Source organism: Pungitius pungitius, chromosome 4, assembly GCF_949316345.1.
Source record: "Pungitius pungitius chromosome 4, fPunPun2.1, whole genome shotgun sequence".
Taxonomy (NCBI): Eukaryota; Metazoa; Chordata; class Actinopteri; order Perciformes; family Gasterosteidae; genus Pungitius; species Pungitius pungitius.
In genome coordinates, this window is record NC_084903.1 from 3,983,641 (window position 1) to 3,998,518 (window position 14,878).

General features: G+C 45.9%; 1 protein-coding gene across 1 annotated transcript in view; it reads right to left on the reverse strand.

Moving 5' to 3' along the window:
• znf536 (zinc finger protein 536) overlaps nucleotides 1-14,878 on the reverse strand; it is a 168,302-nt gene that overhangs the window by 67,660 nt on the left and 85,764 nt on the right. Inside the window, exon 5 of the mRNA XM_037453627.2 lies at nucleotides 7,203-9,487. Coding sequence (XP_037309524.2) covers nucleotides 7,203-9,486 — 2,284 coding nt within the window. The 5' untranslated portion in view covers nucleotide 9,487. The remainder of the gene's footprint in view (nucleotides 1-7,202; nucleotides 9,488-14,878) is intronic.

Genomic DNA, 14,878 nt, shown 5'->3' on the forward strand with positions numbered 1-14,878 from the left:
GCGTCCATGGTGTTGAAGGTACGACTGACAAGCACAAAGGAGACTTTTTTTATTTACTCCATCTATGTTTTTTTTTCATCTTTTTTTGAGTAAAAGGGATCTTTCATCATTTCTTCAACAACAACAACAACAGCAACATTAACAAAAAAACAGAGATTCAGATACCTGGATGCTTTGTGCTTTGTGAAAGACACTCTTTGAAATTCTCTGACTAAAGGTGTAACAGCAGGAATGTGTTTTTTGTGTGATTTGCACTGCGCTGTGATGCTCGGCAATAGGATTTAGCTTCGCATTTCTCTTTAATGAAAATAGCTCTAAGTACAGATCGTATGATGTTTTCTAATTGAGGTCACTCCAGACAATTATGAAAGAAAAGAACAGCTCTCTGTGCGATTACAGCTTTTGTAGCAGCCTTCTGCACTTCTGTTTTAAATCATTACCAAACCGTCAGCTAAGTACTAAACGACTAGTATGGCGAGATGAAGCCCCCCCCCGCCCCCCATGCACACCACGTTCTGAGACGCTCTCTAACTCCGACTACACGTGGAAACCACTACATCAGATCATCTTCCTCTTCCACTCTTCCCATGCTCCCCCTTGTGTTCAATCGTCGGCTGATCCGAGCGTGCCCACTCCCTCGTTCCGTCTGTGCCCCCCCCCCCCCCCCCCGCCCCCCTCTCATTCACCTTCACTGAATTCCCGCTGCTCTCCGGCTCACTCTCTTCTACCCCAAGGCCCCGCTTTGCCGCCCGCTGTATCAACCAGCTCTGAGCTGGTGGACGTGGTTCGGGCGAGGAGGGGGGGGCTGGAGGAGGGGGAGAGAGAGAGAGAGAGAGAGAGAGAGAGAGTTTGGCTGGAGCCAAGAGGAGAGCAGCTGGGCACGGCTAACAGGGAATGATAATGACCTCAGAAATCTGCTGTTCGCTCCACAACAATAGGGTGCTCAGTCGCCTGGAAAATTGTGTTCATCAGCTAGCTCTGCTCACTTACTAATTGACATTGCCAAATATTTTAAGAACAATTGGAATGTGGCAGGGGGGGGGGAGAGTTAACCCCCCCCCCCCCCCCCCCCGAAAGCTCAGAGATCTTAATCCCTGGACTTAATTCCTCCCTCACTTTTAAACCCTTCTCCCTCTCTCGTGTGGCAAGGAGGTAGCTACAAGGAAGGAAAACAGCGTATTTTTCACGTCGCTTTCTGCTCTCGTGTCAGCACCCTGATGTTGACACAAAGGGCTTTTCATGTGACCTGTCAATGGGGGTTAAGAGGAGGAGATTGAGAGGGGAGCGGGGAAGGGTGGGGATTGGGGGGGGGGGGGGGGATGAGAGAATGACAGAGCGAGGAGAGAGACTAGAGGAGATAGTGGGCAGGATGAAAGGGGAGGGGGGGGGGGGGGGTGGGGGGACAGAATGAATAAGAAAAACAGCAAGCGAGAGATTCCTCGCTCATGGTGTCACATGTCTGCCCCTCTATTTTTAATGAGCCAAAGGTCAATGTATTCTCTAGCTCTTTCATGCACAGGAGAAACCCCAATCACCGCCAAGTTAACTTGTTCAAACAAACCCCCCCCCGCTCCCCTCCCCCGTCCACGCCGCCGACCGTCCACTGCCGTCCATTTGCATTTCCCTGACCCAGAGAGCCCTGCCTCATTTCACAGGAATTCCACATTGACGGATTCGGGCAGCTGTCAGCCGACAGAGAAAAGGGAACTTGGCATTCAACCCTCATTGAGGGTTAAGCACACACATGAAAACATTCAAAAGAAGAGAAACTTTTCTTTTGTTTTTGGGGGGGGGTGGTTTCAGCTTGGTGGCAGCAAATGAGCGTTTAGTCGGTGCATTTACACGTGCATCCCGAGGTCGAGGACCCGGGTAAACACACACACACACACTCACAGAGCAAGTTGCCACTGTGAGGATAATTCATTTCTCCCCTCTCCGAGTCGCTCCTTCCGGGCACGTTCGATCGCGTCGACTGTTCCCCGGCATTTCAGAGAGAGCGCGGCACCGGTGTGAGTCAACCTTCTCTTCCTCCGCTCCTGCTCCGTTTTAGCAATGACACCGGAGAAGATAGCTTGTTGACGTATTAGGAATATTAATATGCAAACAGTCTACCTGACGGAGTAAGGCAGCCTTCTGTTATGGAAAGATAAATATTATGTTTTAATTATAAAAACTGAAAAAAAAAGGAATGGGGGGAGACAGAAAAAGAGTGTGTGTGTGTGTGTGTGTGAGGGAGCCAGTTTGTTCCAGGAGAAAGGTAAGCTATGTTTTGGCAAAGATGTTGAGTTGAAAAGAGTGGATGGCATAATGCGATGCTGTTTACTGAGGAATGCGATGCCCTGTCATCTCTCCGCTCAGTCTCTCTCTTCTGGGTTGCCCGCCTCTCCTTCGCTCTCCCGACGGTCTATTTCTCCTCCTTTTTTTTTTTCCCCTTCCGTTTTTTTTCCCCGCTGTCCCAGCTTCATAACCAAGCGGGGAATCCTAACGCGATCATTAAGACATAAAACGGGCTGATAAATGTTTCATAAGGACACGGCTAGCCACTGATAGCCACCCAGGAATACCGAGGAGCAAGTTCTTCCCCTCGATCAAACACACTCGTTGGAATACAATTGGAATTTTAAAATATCTAGAAAGCCTGGGCTAATTCCCACCATGGGTAATATTTACAAATTGGGTCTGAAAGACGGGGCAGGGGAGGGACAGAGAGAGATAGAAGGAGACAGAGGAGGGAGAGAGCAGGGAAAGAAGAGACAAATCAAATGAACTGCACGAGGAATAAGAGAAAGAAGAACAGAGAAATAAATTAGCCTTTTATATTGTGAAAGCGTGTACAAAAATACTAAGTCTGCATTTATCCGAGACATGTCAATCAGCGCGGCACACTGACAATTAGTGCTTTTGAATAGAACTTTTATCATTTAGCAGACACCAGAGTCCTGACCTACTGTACAAAAATACAGCTCGGGGAGTGATTGTGCCTGTAACACAATGACTGTCTATTTAAGTTGGGTGACACATAAAAAAAAATACAGATATGACAGGCCAGACTCCTACAGATGGGTGGAGGGCAGAAAGCTCAGGTTTTGTAACCACTGAGTTGCCTGATTATAGAGAAAAGGAGACATGTGCAAAGGGTGTGGGAGCGGGAGAGGAACGCATGTCAATTACAAAGAAAAAGTCATTCATGCAGAGGGGAGGAAACGAGGGGAAATGGGAAAAAAAGATTCATTATTTGTATTAGGCACAGAGATATAGACTATAGTACATTACGGTGCGCACAATCACCGAGTGCTGGCCTCAATTCCAAAGCGAGGGAATAGAGCATATAGTAAAACGCCATGTTGAGTATTCTGGGGTCTAATAATGAGTGACGGTTCTGTATGTGCCTGAACTTGACAATGGGTCAGTTTTACCCACCCTGGTTTATCTTTTTGTAAATATAGTAATAACCATACCGATAATGTGTAATGTGAAGCAATTTGACATGTTGGCAACTCCAACTAAGCGACTTGGATCTTTGACAGCTAACCTGAAACAAGTCAGTCAACTTTTGGTTTCACACAGGACATCAACAGCGGCCTAGCATTTTTTAGACCGACATAGACATTAAAATAGTATCCATAAATATCCTTAAAAGGTAATCCTCCCAGTTGACACCTCAAATCAACTCATATTAGCAGATAATAGCTAGCAAGATGGAGTTTGTTGCCATGCATATTCATAGCAGTCTGGGTCTTGTTCAACTCTACTTTATTCCCCGTTAATGACACAGTAATTACACTGTTACAGTTTGTCCGCATGTGTAATTACGCCCCCATTGTAGCAACGCAATTAGATGAATATCCACGCTTTATAACCTAAGGCGTCAAGTTGGCAAATCCAATTTCAATTTGTATGGAGCATTTTGCCTGCTTGTTTGAGCTGCGGTAAAGACCAGGGATATACAGGCTAATCCTTCCCATGTTAAAACGCTGCTCCTCTTAAAAAAAAAACGATGTAGACACGGGGGATTCTCTGGAGAGAGAGAGAGAGGGGGGGGGGGGGGGGGGAGAGGGAGTGCATAGTGTTTCACAGCCGCGAGCTAAGAGGTGGGAGCGGTGTTCAGGGGTGCAGTGGGAAGGTTGTGCAGGTGCATGAAAGCCAAACTGCTTTAGGCCTTACACGCGTGCAGCAAAGCATCTTTTTTTTTACACGTGTGGCTTAAGGTTCTACATTGTGGCAGAAGAATGGGGAGAAGCAATCGTGCAAAATTGTGATTTTAAATGGTGGGATTATTTGCATGCAAGACTTGGCCAAAAATAACATCAGGCCGTCTCCGCAACCCGGCCTTTGCACACGCGATGGCTTGTGTTCACATCACTTTTTTGCCGAACATTCCTAAAATGAGTGGGGCTTTCACTCTTTTGAGGCCGAATCAGAATGAAACAATAACGCTGAGGTGAAGTCAGTCCAAGGATAACCAAACAATGAGAAAGGGAGTTGGTGATGGGCATGAATGTAATTACCTCTATTGTTTTCTTTCAAGAAATTAAGAATTTGATTGAATGAGAAACATGCTCGAGGTTAGCTGTGCTGCAGTACGGAAGGTCTGCAAAGGACATTTTTGACAGAGGCGTTTGTCTTTCTGCTCGTTTCCTCCTCCGATCTCCCTTTTTTTCCGCTCCTTGCATTTACAAAAGCACCGCTTCAAAAGACAAAAGTGGCGATGTTGACCTTCTTTCCCAGTTGAGATGTTAGGTTTTATTACTGTAATTCAAGTTTAAACTCGCTGTGGGTAGGTTACGGGGTCAGTGGCTCACACAGACAAACGACACACACGCACGCACACACACATACAGACACACACACACACACACAAAGAGAGTCATGAAGAGGCCTTCTGTTTTTCAAACCTGTGATATTAAGATAAAGACAATGTTACGGTAGCCACATCCTGTTCACTACAGAACGGTGTGATCTGAACACATACTGTAAAGCGCACAAACACACACACACACACACACACACAACAGACACGCAGAGGAGAAGTATGACACCTTTCTTCACATAAGACACACATATTTCTTCTCACATATCAAAGCTTCTAATTTGAGAGTCCCTGAGCTTCAAATATGAAACACATTGTGTAAGTTGCAGAGAAAGTGAAGCTACTTCTGATCAAAAAAGAGAGGGAGCAAAACAAGCATGATTATCATTCTTTGATGTGTGTACTTTTCACGTTTTTATGAAATTAAACTTCACCCCTGTTGGTTGAGATCAGGGCATGCTAACCATTTTATTGTATTAGGAATCTATTTCCAACCTCTGCCATGCCGCCTTGCAGTTAACCACGTCTTGACGTGCTATTGTGGCACACACTCTCACAAAGCTGCGCAATAAAGATGTGTGGACGTGGCTTTCCGACGTGACAGTGGCACATTTGACTAGAGCCGTTGTATCAGAGTGTAGCCTCTGACTCAAGGTGAAACACACTTCCAGTACACAGCCCCGCAAAAGGAAGGGCAGATATTAGGGTCATGTTGAAAGCAGCAGAAGTGTTTTATGTGCAATGATGTCTATACAGTATCTTGATTTTGTATTCATAGTTTTCTTTAATCCTACGCCCCGCTCTCCAAAGATGCGACCCAGGGGACGAGATTTAAAAGCTCAGCTAAATCGAATGTATATCTTTGTGCTTTGTTAGCATTTGGTGGTAAAAGCTATTGGTTTTTACTTCTCAATTATTACTTGACTGTAATGTGCTTGTTTTATTTTGTATACCGCACAATGGATGTTGATACAGTACTACTGAAGTTGTTGAAACGCCACCGGCTGTACTCATCGGATTCAAAGTACTTGAGTCAAAAGAGACACAGAGAGAGAGAGAGAGAGAAACTTCCAGCATTAAAATTCAGAAGATAATTACATGCGCTACACCCCCACCCTGTTGAGAAAGTGTAATGTTTAATAGTCTCTATAAAGAAAATAGGTTTTTATCTCACTCTCATTTTCATTAATTCCTAATTGGGGTGGGGGGTTGTCTGTTATTATTTCTTAGATTAAAATAAACATAGCCTGTCCCATGTTCAAACCCATCACACTACACAGGCACGATAAGGACTTCATGGCTCTGTGAATAAATAAACAATTTTGTCTCCACTGGTGGAATTAAGTTGCTTACAGCCTTAAGCTAAGCCACTCTGATTTATATTTTTATTTATTCATATTTGTCTCCTTCGCAAAAGACTTAAAAGCACATCCTCGTCTTTGCAAATTAAGTTCACCGTTTTTTTTTGACCTGCTTTATATGTATATCTTTAATTAGTGTCTTGTTTAGCTTAAACCGGCTGATTATCGCGTAGTCGTGACCTAATTACCGCACGCGCTTCTTAACGCCAGCATAGTGCCCTGAGGAGCAAGCGAAAGTTACCTTTAAAAACTTGTGTAATCATTAGCAATGAGCTTCCCTTAATCCCACTAAACATACATTTATCTAGCGCAGGCTGGCCTGTGTTTGCTGGGTATGGAGAGGGGAGGGGTTTGGTTGTCTCCAACATGTTTACCAGAGCCATTTATTAATCGCTGTGGTTAAAACAAGTTTGTCCCTACGCTTTCTGTCTTTGCAGGGATACAGACTGGTAACCTGTACATGCGGATGTTATGGTGAGCTGGTTTACTCCTGGATTGGGTCCTCTAGAGTCTTCGGTTTGGCTCAATGTAAATGGTAGCAACAACATAGCAGCATCAAAGGGCAATTGTTTCTCTGTGATAGAGCATGCACCTGTACACCAGTCAAAAAAGGTTAGACTTACTTTCTCATTAAATTGAATGAGAACATGTGTCCAAACCTTTGACGCTGTTTGGTTTTATGGTGGTGCATGAGTGTGTGTATGAAGTGTGCTAAAAAAGCACACCACTTACCACTCGCTGAGGGTAAGTGGCTATTTGAACAAGACATTAAAATGTATGGAAACCACGAGAGGAAGGTGTGGCTCTCTTCTTCAGGAGGTATTTGGGTTATTTTGGCATTTTCTTTTTGAAGAGAGCTGACACTAAGCAATATACACGTGGCTATACACTCTTGAAAGGGATTCTCTTTGGTAGTCGTGTAGGTAGAATTCTAGAACAGTGAGAGTTCTAGAACTCAAGGAATTTAAGAACATTACATAATTCCCAAGTGTATGTAAATGATAAACAATGTAATTGTTGTTTTTTCTTACCTGAAGATGGTGAGGAGGGATGTGGGCTGTCATCCTGGACGCTTCCGGTCTGGGAGTGTCCTCCTCCAGCTCCACTTTCCTCCGTCACATTGGATGAACCAGGAGTGGTGGAGCGGCTGATGGACTGGGACTCGGGGTCGCTGGCTGATCCACGCCGTTCGTCAAGAGCTTGTTGCTGGAGGGCTTCTTCAATGCCTCGCCTGTCTTTGCCATGAATGCGGGAGTGGACGACCATTTGATGGTAGGTCCTGAAGACCCGGCCACAGTCTGGGCATTCTGAGGGCTTTTCCTTCAGGACAGAGAGGTTGAAGTCAACGTTTGGGCTTCCCAAGCCACCCAGGGTTCCCGGAGCCTCGGAACTACCGTGGACAGACATTACATCACGGTGACTGTCAAAGCCTCTTGCATCCTCCTTCATGGACATCATGGCTCCGCCAGCGGCCTTGGATCCTTGCAGGGCCTCCGAGAGCTGCTTCTGCTTGGAGCTATCATTGGAAGCAACCAAGTAGTCTTGTTTGTCCTTGGTGAAGGAAGCCAAGGCTCCAGCACCACCGATCTCATCTTCCTGCCCTGGGGGCAAATGGTGCTGGTGCTGCTCCTTTGGCATGAAAGCCCTGTCCATAGCCATACCACGGGCCATTATCTGCCAGGCTTGATAGCTATTGAGGGAGTCCATCTCTGCAACTTTTGCAGCGGCTTGCAGGCGCTCCATGCAGCTTGACTTCAGTGGGGGCACAAGGTTGAGACAACCCAGGAGTGAGCGCTTCTCATTTTCTGCTAGCCCATGGCCCATGCCTCCTGCCATTGGCCCAAGCAGCTTCCCTAGCATTTCCTTTTCCTTCATGGCTACCCCTGCTTTCGCCAACATTTGATGCTGGTCACTCAGGCCCTGTTTGTCTGGTGAGAGGAATCCTCCCTGAAGACAGGAGATGTAGCGTGAGTAAAGGTTGGCATGAGCTTCCTGGGCTAGATTGCTCATGCTGTTAACGGCAGCCATGTCCTGCTCACTTGGTTGATGTGGCTTGTTCTTGATGGCCAGCTTGTTGAGATGCACCTTCATATGGTTCTTGAGGAACCAGGGCTCCTTGAAGCGTCGGCCACAAATTTGGCAGCAGTGTTCGAAAGAGTCCTTGTGCTTGCGCATGTGGCCCTTAAGGAACCAAGCTTGGCTGAACACTTGGCCACACACTTCACAGCGGAATTCAGTGGCCACCTGTGTCCCACCGGCGCCACCAGCACCCTGGCCTTGTGTGTTCTCGGCTGTGATGTGGGCCTTCTCCACATGACTTATCAGATCCTCTTCATGGGAGGCAGCAAACTCACACAGTGTACATTTGTAGGGCTTGTGAAGTATGCGGATGTGGCGGTCCAGCTCTTCGCGCTTCTTGAACTTCCCTTTACAGAAGGTACAGCGGAAGCCTGTAGTTGGGTTCAGGGACTGTTCATCCTGGGTGCCAGCCGGCTTAGGTGAAGAAGATGGTTGAGGAATTGGGTCTGGAGTGGCGAGACCAGATGGGGGTAGTAGGAGGCCACAGGCTGAGCCTAGTTGCTGCTGATGGGTGTTTAAGCTGCTATTGAGGCCCAAATGGGGTGTTGGAGGTGCCTGTAGGAGACTGCCGCTCCCTCTCATCTGCTTGTCCCTAAGGATGGCTCTCTCCTCCAGCTCATGCAGCAGCCTGTTCTCCTCTCTGACACGGCCACGGCCTTTACCGAGATTCCCCAGCTTGTGGGTGCGGAGGTGGATCTTCAAGTTGCCCTTTTGAGCCGCTCGGTGGTCACAGTAGGGGCACTTGAAGGGTTTCTCTCCTGTGTGCGTGCGCATATGCAGTGACAGGATGCTGTTGAAACGGAAGCGCTTGCCACACAGTGGACAAGGATACTTCCTATTCTTGCGGGCGTCATCTTCTATATCGTTCATCTGGGACATAATGCCGAGGTTCTGGCCGTTGAGAAACTGCTGCAGGTCAACACGCCCGTTCAAGCCACTTAGTGCCCCAGCGTCAATGTCCCGGTTGAGCTGATTGGCGAGCAGGGCCATCTGACTGCTGATGGGTTGACTGGCCAGGGCCGCGTGGTGGGTCTTTTCGTCCAAAGGTGTGGCTGCTTTCTCTTCGGGGATCTGCTGTGGGCGGTGGAGGTCAGGAAAGGCGTGTCCTAGCTGGGCAGTGAGCTGGTGAAGCTTTTGACTGATGGGGTAGCGGCCATTTAATACTGCACTGCTCAGATGGGCATCAGCGTCAGGCACTGACGACGATACACCAAGACACAAACTAGAGTCCTCCATCCTGTAAAACCAGACAGAAAAAATGAAAGAGATTTTACAATATTTATATTTGCAAATATTTGAAAACAGTTTCAAAAAAGTAAAATAAAAGAAAGGCATTTAAGAGATAATTTGGCATGGTTTTCTCAGATATTTGCTTCCCCAAATATAATATTTTCCATCCAGATCTGAAGGACTAATGTTATTCTTCCCTTTCAAAAACAACACCTGTGCTGTTCCACTCAGTGAAGGGAAATAAAATAAATATTGCTGTTGGTGCATAGAGCAGTGCGAGAATTGTTAACTCCGGGGGCCCGGAGAAATGATGTGACTCCATATAACTTTTTTCAAAATACAACACCATTTTGGATGGAATAATTACTCTCTAAACACAGTGAGCAGTGTATAATTAAGCTACTTGTGCCCATCCTATCAGAATTCCTCCAATTACACGCCTTAATGAAACGGAGCAACGGCATTGTCGGGGAGCCACCACAATACTACAATTATGATATTAACAATAGCACTTAAAGCCAAGGGGTTACTCCAGTAAACACAACAGTCTTATCTTTTTGCCACGACACTTGTCTTGGCGCAAAATACAATTAAAGATGTGCAGTACATTTGATATAAATCACTTTGCTGCTTTTTCTCAACTCTGCCTGTGTTTCTGTCTCTACCTAGATCTTTTTTTTTTACACTTTCCAGGATGGAGAACAACAGTTGACTGTGTTGAAAAGGGTTGCCAAAGTTGCATTGGTTGACACACGGTTGACAGGAAAAGCAGTCATCGTTTACTTTATGCCAAATCATACCAACACTTTCTGTTGTAATGCCAGTGAAAGTGTTTCAATTTCATATCTGCAACATCAGTGAACAAGTGAAAAAAGAATAACATTGTTTTCAATGCAGATCCATCTGCTCTCCAGATGGAGAAGGTATACACATCTATCTGCACACTTCCTCTGGCTGCTGGCAGGGGTCAAACCCTCAGAAACAATAACCACGCTTCTGCTTTGGTCAACAAAATATTGTATAATATCTCATTAAGATGATTAGTATGCGGTGGAAGCCGTGGCGCTATAACACATGATTATAATCATCCCAAAAAATCCTTTCATGGGAAGGCAGTGTAAAACAGCGGCATTAGGTGAGTTCACTTAAGAGAAACCTGTGATCATTTTATGCAGCTTAAGGACACAATCTGGCAGCTACGAGGCACAGCCGCATTAAAAATATGTGCACACATGTTCGGTTCACACTTTACAGGCACAAAGGGCAACTGAGGTCCTCTCTCTCTCTCTCTCTCCACCTACAGGTCTAAAGCAGGGAGGACTCCACATTGTGCTTGGCTCATTTGTTCTCTCGTTCATTTGAATTCTTCCCCTCTTCCGTCACCGACGGCCCTCAGTAGGAGGTTAGTAGACATAACGGGTGCCTGTTCTTTTAGCCAACACACTGTCGATGGTGGATTCTTATCTCGCAGACATGAATTAGACACTGTGAGCAGCTTCCACTTGTGCTTAAAGGAATGTGACACTTGTGGGCTGCCCTTTGAATTCTCCTTGTCTCCCCCGCAAGTATCTTAAGCGATTTTAATGAATTCATCAGGAATATAATGGATATGCTATGTTCTGCAGGCTTATGGGGGAACAGCAAGATACGCCCCTGTCAAAGCCCACTTAAATTTACGACTGATGTTATGGCCGTGACATGTGACTTGAATAATGCTGCCCTCATCTAAGAAATGAAGCAACGTAGAAGTGTAACAATGACAGCCTTGTACCTGACTGAAGGGTACACACATACATGATGCACACGTGTACATCATGGTGAGAATAATATCGCCAGAGAATTGCTAAGAGAGATAAAACTTTGTCGGAGCGCATTGGAATGGCTTGGGTTTTAAATTGTATTTATGTGACACCCCAGCTTCCATCACGGGGCGTGCATATATCGGAGGAGACCTTATTTGAATGGGCCCTTTTTACGGAGGCGGCTGCCTTTTGGAATAGAAATCTGTGATTTAAACTAGGCTGATGAGCTGTTGCTCATTTGGGGAGATAGCAGCTTGCCCTTTTCTTCAATTTGATTTCTGCCTTTATCTTTAACATATAACAAAGGCAGATAGACAATGGAATAATGTGAAGCGAACTGACGAATCCAGTTTGTGTTTTTTTATAAACGTATCCTGGCTGACGAGTGTATGCAAATGAGACGCATTAATATGCTCGCCCCGCTCCCTAGTCATTTTATATTTTTTCCCCCTGATTAAAAAGGACATTTCTTATGTGACATCCTCCCTCTGCTCATATCAACACACACACACACACACACACACACACGAAAGGAATTTGAGGGTGATGTACAAGTACATACACACACAAGCAAAAACAAGCACTCACACACAACCCTTTGACTACAGACAACAATTCAATATGCGCATGCCCTCTAAAAGACACTAGTGTGACTCACCCGGTGTTATCAGAAGCCTGCTCACATATATCACAACAACAGCTCACCTCGAGTGCTAAGTGCACATGAAAACAGCTGTACGCAGTGTTGTTGCGCTCTGCTTTTAGAAGATGTCGGTGATTCTTACCCGTTGCATTAAGGGAAGACCCGGTGCCACTTTGTCCCTATTATGTCTCACTGTGTCTTCCATGGCTGTGTCGACCCAGGTGTAAACAGCATATCCACCGTGTCGCTGTACGGCAGTGCAGTGTGTGTGTCGGCCGTTACTCTAACCTGTGTAACCTTATCGTTTCCTGACATGCTCAGCAATGCTGCCTCATTAAAAACGACTGGCTCCCTCTGATACCTTCTGAAACCACAGAGACTTCCTTTAGCATTTTTCTCACGACAGTTCAGTTGTTGTCTTTATAGTTTGCGGTTTAATATTCAGCGAAGCGCCACGTGCACCCGTGAGCACACAGCATCCACTGTGTGGACGCGCACGCAGACTGATTTCACTCGCTTTCTCTAAATGCATTTTTCTCCTCCGCTCTTTTTTCTTCTGCTTTTTTTCTCTACGAGCCTCAGCTTAATTATAAGTGGTATCTGTGACACAATGGAAGTGTATTTCAGTCAGCATTTGAATGTGCTCAGTTCATTTCGTCTTATCATGGGTAGCATGCATCATAAATGCATAAGGGATTTGTATGTGTTTCCTCCTAATTGTAAGCACATAAAGTATATGAAAGACGGTGTCAATATTGGGAATAGCTACCTATTATGAATTGTTATTTAAGCAAACAACATCAAACAAATACACTTTTTGAATTTACTTTTGGGGCCCAGAGTTTGACGATAGAACTTTGTTGTGACATTTAAGACGAGAACGAGTGAAACTGAGGGATCGAAAAGCCATTAGTTGGACTTTACTCTGTTATTTTGACACGTATCGACACAAATCACATCGACTAATCACAATGCAATACCTCATTAAGTCCTAATGAAGTAATTCATTGCATTAAACAAATCAATCATTATTCACAATGCGCTGAATTCCATCATATTTCTACCAAATCATTAATGTGACGGGGGGGGGGGGGGGGGGGGGGTCGGTGCTGCGCTGGTGTTTGGTTTAAGTTAAGGCGCCAATGTGGGTAGAACCGATCAGATGTGAGTTCTGTTGCAGGTGGTCTTTGCGATGCGTCTCATCAATTCAATGAACAAGAGGCCTCTCTCTCGACTTCACTGCTTTAAAACTTTCCGTAATGAGGCACGAACACTGTGAAGTGCACATGGGACTCGATCCCGTCCCGGGAGCCTCTTGATCAAAAAGTGCAACTCTGCGCTGTCTGTGAGGCTTTGGAGGGGGGATTGTTGTGTCTTTAAAGGGGGGGGGTAAGGAAGAGAGCAGCAGACCCGGCCCCCCCGGACGTCAAACCCGTTGTTTTGTGCGCTGTTAAACACGCATTTACTTTCATTTCTTTTTTCAAACGCGTTGGGCCAGCCAACATTTTCAAACCTATGACAAAAAAAAATACGGGACAAATACGAATGAACAGGAGCCCCTAACAACCCCCCCCCCGTGCTTTCTCTCGCACAATATGTCATTGAGGGCTGTTTAAGAGCTGCTGTCAACAGGTAGTTCAACTTTCAGCTCATCCCTGCTGATCAGTGGGAGCCCCCCCCCCCCCCCCCCCCCCCCCCCACCCGTCAGACAGAAAAGAAAGACACCGGGAGGGAGCGGAGGAAAGAAAAATGTTGTGGAGCTTTTTATCCGCCCATCGCTCTGACAGCCTTGCAGGGGGATGCCATGGGAGGAAGATCAATGCAGGACAAGCGGATTCCCACAGTTCATTGTTCAGGGGCCGGCCAAATCATCTTCCCAAGCTCAAAGCTTCCCTTTATGATAACCATCCCTGGTATTATTCCCACTATGATGATGGTGACCTGCAGATGTCTCTGTGTGTGTGTGTGTGTGTGTGTGTGGACGGACCCCCGCTGCAGCGAATAAAGCATCCAGGGCGGGATTAGTAGCGGGAAAACATTTGTTGAGCAGCGCTGTTGTGGCGGAGTCCGGTGACAGTCTTTCTTTCTTGACTTGCTAGTAATTAGCATGATAATGACGCTGACTCATGCTTTAATACCTCAACCAATGCAGTCGATTAGTTGTGACTGTCTCAAGGTATTTAAGAGATATTCATCAGTTCGCTGAGTCCGTTGTGGAAGCAGTGAATAGCGGCCTTTCAAACACATGTGAGGGAAGCACTTCTCTTGCAGATGAAAGGGAGAACATTGCAACCTGTTTGAACTTTAGCTGATGATGGTCTAAATCCTGTTCCAAAGGCTCGGGTAAAATGATATAAGTCATAGGGAAACATTGCAAAACAGAAAAACTAAGTAAATTCTCCGGTTAATGAAAAGAACCATGAGATGCCATTAAACAATGGATAAAAAGTAACTAAGTGAACCATGGGTTATGAATGGTTTTATCTTCTTCATGGTACTATACATTCCAAGCAGCCATTGTTGGATCACTTCCCTTGTGTACTGGAATGCAGCTCCAGTTTAACAATGCCACATTATTGACTACGGAGCTCAGGCGTGAGACACTTTCTGAACTATCTGCGTATGGATTTCTACAGTGCAGTCAAATCCTGACGTGCCCCTTTAGGTTGCCATTCTGGTGGGAACGCCATGCCATGCGGGCTGCCCTACTTGTGAGAATAGGTTCCGCCCTCCGTCGACCAGCACGATATGGAACTAAACCTAAGAAACAGAACAAGTGTGGCCCTTGAACGTTGTGGTGCTTTCCTTGAACGCATTCATGCAGACTCCATTGGTGGTTTCATCTCCACCAAGAATGACTCAGGCATCCACTTCCTGCTGCTTCTGAGGGCTTGTAAAGTACTTGTGTTCTCAGGTCTGTATCTGTTGACTACACTCTTCTCCCTGTCAAATC